This window comes from Corvus brachyrhynchos, unplaced genomic scaffold (assembly GCF_000691975.1).
Source record: "Corvus brachyrhynchos isolate BGI_N302 unplaced genomic scaffold, ASM69197v1 scaffold197, whole genome shotgun sequence".
Taxonomy (NCBI): Eukaryota; Metazoa; Chordata; class Aves; order Passeriformes; family Corvidae; genus Corvus; species Corvus brachyrhynchos.
Window position 1 is genome coordinate 494418 of NW_008239108.1, and position 6998 is coordinate 501415.

Consider the following 6998-nt stretch of genomic DNA (forward strand, 5'->3'; position numbering starts at 1 on the left):
GGTGGTGGTGTGGCCATAGCCAGGATGATTTGAGGGCCATGGCCATGCCACAGCTGTGGCCAGCACAGGATGAGGTGGTCGCTATGGTGTGACCTTCATGTGAATGGGATGGTGACCATGGTGGTGGCATGGCCAATGCCCATGTGAGAGGTGGTTAAGGCCATACCATGGCTGTGGCCAACACAGGATGGGGTGATGGCCATGATTATGGCCATGGTATGACCATGGCCAGGCCAGAGTGGCCATGCCACAGCTGTGGCCAGCACAGGATGAGGTGGTCGCTATGGTGTGACCTTCATGTGAATGGGATGGTGACCATGGTGGTGGCATGGCCAATGCCCATGTGAGAGGTGGTTAAGGCCATACCATGGCTGTGGCCAACACAGGATGGGGTGATGGCCATGATTATGGCCATGGTATGACCATGGCCAGGCCAGAGTGGTAGCTGTGGCCATGTTGCCACTGAGAGGGGGATGCTGTGGTGACCATGGCGTGGCCATGGCCAGGATGGGGGTGATGACTGCGATTGGGTGGTGACCATGGCCACTTTGGGCTGGTGGCCTTGGTGTGACCATGGACAGGACAGGGACAGCCTCCATGGGACACCTCTGAACATATCCCCATGGCCACCCAGGTTATGGCGGACTGGGCCTGTCCATTGAGGGCCCCAGCAAGGTGGACATTAACTGTGAGGACATGGAGGATGGCACCTGCAAGGTCACCTACTGCCCCACCGAGCCTGGCAACTACATCATCAACATCAAGTTTGCTGACAAACATGTCCCAGGTGGGACTGGGGGAAACATGGTGGGGCAGAGGGTTGTGGTGGGGAGAGGTGCTAGGACCCCCCGGGGGTGACAGGTCCCTGAGGTAACCATCTCCCACAGGGAGCCCCTTCACCGTGAAGGTGACGGGCGAGGGGCGGATAAAGGAGAGCATTACGCGCCGGCGGCAGGCACCCTCCATCGCCACTGTTGGCAGCACCTGCGACCTCAACCTCAAGATCCCAGGTAGGGTTGGCCTTCTTCCTCCTCCTCCTCCTGCTCCTCCTGCTCCTGGTCCTTCTCCTCCTCTTTTCCTCTTCTTCCTATTCCTTCTCCTTCATCTTTCATTCTCCATCATCCTCCATCATCCTCCTCTTCTTCCCCTTCCTCCATTCTAATCCTCTTCCTCCTCCTGCTTTGTGGGCCATGGGGATGGAGATGCATCTTAGCCACTCCAGCTCTGATTTCTCCTTCCTTCTTTCTTCTCTCCCCTCCATGCATCTGTGTCCATGTCTGTGTCCCTCTGTGTGTCTGCGCTTGCGTCCATGCATCCCTCTGTGCATGCCACCACCCACCAATGTCTCCATCCACACCTCTGTCCATGTGTCCATTCATATGTCTGTCCGTGTGTCCATCCCTGGCTTCATCCACCCTTGGCTTCATCCATTCCTGCAACTATCCCTACATCCATCCCTGTGTCCACCCCTCCTTGCACCATCCTCTACTTCCAACCTTGTGACCACCCATGTCTCCACCCATCATGATTCCATCATCCCTGTGCCCATCCTTGTCTCCATCCCTCCATGTCTCCACCCATCCACGTCTCCTCCCACCACTATGTCCATCTCTGTGTCCATTCATCCCCATGTCCATCCATGTCCTCCTGTGTCCCCATCACCCCTCTGTGCACCCTTCTGTTCCCCCACTTGTGCCCACATCCTGTTGTCCCCATGTGTCCCCACGTGTCCCCGCTGTCCCTCTGTGTCCCCACTGGGTGTTCCCCAGGGAACTGGTTCCAGATGGTGTCGGCGCAGGAGCGGCTGACGCGCACGTTCACACGCAGCAGCCACACGTACACGCGCACGGAGCGTACTGAGATCAGCAAGACGCGTGGCGGCGAGACCACGCGCGAGGTGCACGTGGAGGAATCGACCCGTGTGGGCGGCGCCTTCCCCCGCGCCCCCCCGGAGCCCTTCGGTGCCTTCGGGGCCTTTGGGACCCGCGAGGGCATTGGCGCCTTCACAGCCCCTGCACGCGCACACGAGGGTGCGTCCTGCACCGGGGGGTCCTACTGTGCATGGGGGTGTGCAGCAAAGTGGGATTGCACAGGAGCGGGGTGTGCATGAGGGGCAAGTGTGCATGAGGGCTGGGTGTGCAGGGCACTGGGCTTGCACGAGGGCTGGGTGGGCATGAGGGGAGCATGAGTGCAGGGAAGTGTGTTTGAAAAAGGACTGGGTGCATGGGAGCACCAATGTGTGTTTGCACAGAGCTGTGCTTGCACAAGGGCTGGCTGTGCACGAGGCCTGGGGGTGTGTGGGCAGGGCCCTGTGCTGGCACAAGGGCTGGGTGTGCAGGGAAGTGGGCTTGCATGAGAGCTGGGCACACTTGCCGTGGGAGTGCTCTTGGATAGGGCTGCGTGTGCTCACACAAGGGCGCGCCTGCGTGTGCCCAGGACACACCTGGGACAGACTCCCTGGCACACGCGTTGGGGCTGCTGTGCCCTTCACACGGGGATGTGTGCGGAGGTGGGGGGCAATGCTGGCTCTTTGCACAAACAGGTGCACACCTGCTCACGGGGTGTGTGGGCTCATGGGGAGTGCACGCCTGCCCAGAGGGCTGTGGGTGCCCTTGGCATGAGTGTGCAGTCTCACAAGGGTGTGTGCACACGTGTGTGTGAATGCATGCGTGTGCGTGCTGGCAAGTGCACGTCCTGTGCATGCTCGCAGGGCGGGGTGCACCCAGCGGGATTGCACGTGGGCTCTGGTGGGTGTTGGGGTGTCAGGGCACACTGGGGGCAGGGTGGTGGGATGACAGTGACAGGGTGCCCTGGTGGTGGGCTGACAGGGTGACAGAGTGATGGGGTAGCAGGGTGACGACGGTGCTAGTGTGCCTGGGAGTCCTTGGGATGATGGTGAGAAGGTGATGGGGCAATGGGGTGCCCCAGTGCCCTGGTATCAGAGTGATAGGATGCTGGGGTGATAGGATGCAGGGGTGCTGTGGTTCCAGGGTGATGGCTTGCTGGAGTGACAGGGTGCCACTGTGACAGCATGACAGGCTGCCCCAGTGACAGGTGCTGGGGTACCATAGTGACATGGTAATAAAGAAATGGGGTGCTGAGGGGCCAGGGTGCCCTGGTGCTGGGGTACCAGGGTTACAGGATGATGGAGTGATGTGGTGACAAGGTGCCCTGGTGACAGGATGACAGTGTGCCATATAGTGATGGGGTGCTGGGGTGCCACAGTGGCGCAGTGTTGGGGTTACAATGGGGTGATGTTGGGGTGTCCAGGTGCCTGCAGGGTGACATGGTGTGTGCCTGCAGCTGAGGTTGTGGTGGTGCAGGAACTGGGATGCCATAGTGATACGATGTTGGGGTGACACTGGGGTGTCAATGGGGTGTTGGGGTGCCCACGGTGACGTGGTGTGTGCCTGCAGGCGAGGCTTCAGCGCAGGAGCTGTCGGCGCAGGTGCTGAGCCCATCGGGGCAGCGGCGTGAGGCTGAGGTGGTGCCGGGGGGCGCGGGGGTGTACAGCGTGCGCTTCGTGCCCCAATGCCATAGTGATACGATGTTGGGGTGACACTGGGGTGTCAATGGGGTGTTGGGGTGCCCACGGTGACGTGGTGTGTGCCTGCAGGCGAGGCTTCAGCGCAGGAGCTGTCGGCGCAGGTGCTGAGCCCATCGGGGCAGCGGCGTGAGGCTGAGGTGGTGCCGGGGGGCGCGGGGGTGTACAGCGTGCGCTTCGTGCCCCAGGAGACAGGCGCCCACACTGTCAGTGTCAAGTTCCGGGGGCAGCATGTGCCCGGGAGCCCCTTCCAGTTCACCGTGGGGCCACTGGGCGAGTGGCAATGGGGGTGTAGGTGCTATGTGTGTGTGGGGTGTTGGTGAAATTCAGGGTCTCTGCGTGCTGTGATGGGGGATTTGGGTAGAGTGGGGTGTGGGGGCAATGGGGGAGTGTTATGGGTGGTCTGGGTGCCATGAGTGGAATGTGGGTGCTATAGGGGGTGTGGGTGCCATGGGGAGGTGGCAGCCCCAGCTGAGTTCAGCATCTGGACACGTGAGGCGGGTGCCGGGGGACTCTCCATTGCTGTCGAGGGGCCCAGCAAGGCTGAGATCTCCTTTGAGGACCGCAAAGACGGCTCCTGTGGCGTCTCCTACCTGGTGCAGGAGCCAGGTGAGAGGGGGCTGCACCCCAACACTCCCAACGTCCCAACCACCCTAACATCCCCCAGGGTGCTTGGCCTGTGGTGGGGGCCACAGGACCCTCATGCGAGGAGGGACCCACATGCAAAGGTATCCCCAGTTAAGGGTGTCCCCAAGTGTGGCTGTCCCCATGAGTGGTGTCTCTATGCATGGGAGGTCCCATGTGAGGGTGTTCTCATGTGAGTGTTCCCATGTGGGGGCTCCCCGCCTGACTATCCCCATGTCCCCCAGGTGACTACGAGGTGTCCATCAAGTTCAATGAGGAGCACATCCCTGACAGCCCCTTTGTTGTCCCTGTTGCCTCCCACTCCGATGACGCCCGACGCCTCACCGTCACCAGCCTGCAGGTACTGGGGACGCCCCCTGTGACACCCTGGGGCACCCCTGGGCTCACATATGCCCCCTGGGTCCCCAGGTCACTCTTGGGCCATTCTGGACCCCTATTGCACTCTTGGGACCCCCCACTGTGTGCCACCTTTGGGTCTCCTGTGGCACCCTTGGACCCTCTGGGGCCACCTCTCCCTCCCTCATGTTATTCTTGGGGCTGCCTCTCTCTCCCTCATGTCACCCCCTAGACCACCTTTATGCCCCTCCATGCCAGCCTTGGGACCCTCTCTGGTGCCAACCTCCTGTCCCCCGTGTCACATTGTACCCCTGTGTCACCCTTGGGACCACTGTGTGGCCCCTTTGCCACCCTTGGGATCCCCTGGAGCCACCTCTCTCTCCCACATGTCACCATTGGTCCCCTCCCTGGTGCCACCCCTGTGTCCCTTGCGTTAATCCTGGGCCACCTTGCGTCCATGTGTCACCCTTGGGCCCCATGGTGCTCCCCCTGCCCCACTGCCCTCCCACTCCCTCATGTCCCCCCATTCTCTGGGGCAAACCAGCTGGCCTCATTCATGATGTCCCCCTGTCCCCCCATGTCCCTGATGCCACCATGGTGTCCCTGCAGGAGACAGTGGCAGTGAACCAGCCAGCGTCCTTTGCGGTGCAGCTGAATGGGGCACGTGGCGTCATCGACGCCAAAGTGCACACGCCTGCAGGGGTGGTGGAGGAGTGCTACGTGTCTGAGCTGGACAGCGGTGAGGGGACACTGCAGGGATACCATGGGGACACCAGGAGACCGGGTCTGCAGATGTGGGGCTGTGGGCGCAGGACACAGGACATGTGTGGGACACATCCCCACGGGATGTGGGGACATGGGGCTTGAGAACATGGGGACATGGGGGATGGGGACAGAGTGCCATGATGGCATCCCCCAGACTAGTACCCGCTGGGGTTCTTGCATGGGGTGTGGGGACACGGGACATGGGGACACAGGACACAGGGATATGGAGACGTGTCTCTATCCCCCTGACTGGTATGTGCTGGGGTTCCTGCTGTGCAAGAACAGGGGTGTGGGGACATGGTGGTGTGGGGACATGGCGGTGTGGGGACATGGGAACACAGGGGCATGGGGACATGAGGACATGGTGACATGTCTGTGTTCCCCAGACCGGTATGCACTGGGGTTCCTGCCACGTGAGAACGGAGTCCACTCCATTGACCTGCGCTTCAACGGGCGTCACGTGCCTGGGAGCCCCTTCAACATCCGCGTGGGCGAGCAGAGCCAGGCCGGGGACCCTGGGCTCGTCACTGCCTTTGGGCCGGGCCTCGAGGGTGGCCGCACAGGTGACACTGCTGTGGATACAGGGACAGGGATACGGCTGGGGGAGGGGGGTGGGGACGGAGACACAGCCATGGTGGTGGCAGGACAGACATGGCCATGAAATGGTGATGGGGACAGGGCCATGATGGAGATGTGGCCAGGGTGGCGGCAGAGGGAATGTGGCCATGGGAGTTGCCATGATGGGAACGTAGCGATGGGTGGTGACCACAACGGTGTCCTGGTGTCCCCCCATGATGCCATCCCCATGTCTGTGTTCCAGGGGTGCCCTCAGAGTTCCTGGTGCAGACAGCCAACGCAGGGGCAGGAGCACTGGCCGTCACCATCGATGGACCCTCCAAAGTGGAGCTGGACTGTACTGAGGTCCCTGAGGGCCACCGTGTCACCTACACCCCAATGGCCCCTGGCAACTACCTCATCTCCATCAAGTATGGGGGTCCCCACCACATTGTGGGGAGCCCCTTCAAGGCCAAGGTCACTGGTATGAATGAGGGGGGACATGGGGATGGGAAGGGACACAGGTTTGGGGAGGGACATGGGGACAGGCAGGAACATGGGAACTAGGGGGGACACGGGACTTGTGGGGGACGTGGGGATACCGGGGTCCCCACTGCATCATGGGCAGCCCCCTCAAGGCCAAGGTCACTGGTACAAATGGGGTGGGGGTAGACATGGGGATGGGGAGCATGGATAAGGGAGATGGGGGGAGGAGAATATTCAGGTCCCCAGTGTGGAGTGACAAGGGGTCAATGATGGGCATGATGGAAGGCTGCAGGAGGGCCACCCTGGAGGACCCCCAGGGTGACATGAAGGGGGGAGTTCCCAGGGGGGTGACAGTGGGTCCTGGGGGTGACGTGGTGTAGGAGCCCTGACACTTTATTGTGCCATAAATCGAGTCTCCTGATGGGAGAGAATTTGCTGAAGGTCCTTGCAAGGAGTTTAAAAGATAAAGCGAGATGTCTTCTGTAGTTTCAGGATGACATGGTGGGGGTCCCGGGAGGAGGGGGGGTTGTCCCTGGAAGATGTCCTCATGTGCCCCCAGCATGGTGTGATGGGGGGTGTCACCATGGTGGGGGCTGACGGTGTCCCCCCTGTACTCCCCAGGCCCACGGCTGTCGGGGGGACACAGTCTGCACGAGACCTCAACAGT

At 61.3% G+C, this 6998-nt stretch overlaps 1 protein-coding gene across 1 annotated transcript in view; it reads left to right on the forward strand.

Moving 5' to 3' along the window:
• LOC103619221 (filamin-C) overlaps positions 1 to 6998 on the forward strand; it is a 32114-nt gene that overhangs the window by 24469 nt on the left and 647 nt on the right. The window contains exons 39-48 of the mRNA XM_017739389.1: positions 635 to 787; positions 888 to 1010; positions 1770 to 2030; positions 3617 to 3857; positions 3981 to 4153; positions 4414 to 4529; positions 5135 to 5264; positions 5677 to 5853; positions 6111 to 6329; positions 6953 to 6996. Coding sequence (XP_017594878.1) covers positions 635 to 787; positions 888 to 1010; positions 1770 to 2030; positions 3617 to 3857; positions 3981 to 4153; positions 4414 to 4529; positions 5135 to 5264; positions 5677 to 5853; positions 6111 to 6329; positions 6953 to 6996 — 1637 coding nt within the window. The remainder of the gene's footprint in view (positions 1 to 634; positions 788 to 887; positions 1011 to 1769; positions 2031 to 3616; positions 3858 to 3980; positions 4154 to 4413; positions 4530 to 5134; positions 5265 to 5676; positions 5854 to 6110; positions 6330 to 6952; positions 6997 to 6998) is intronic.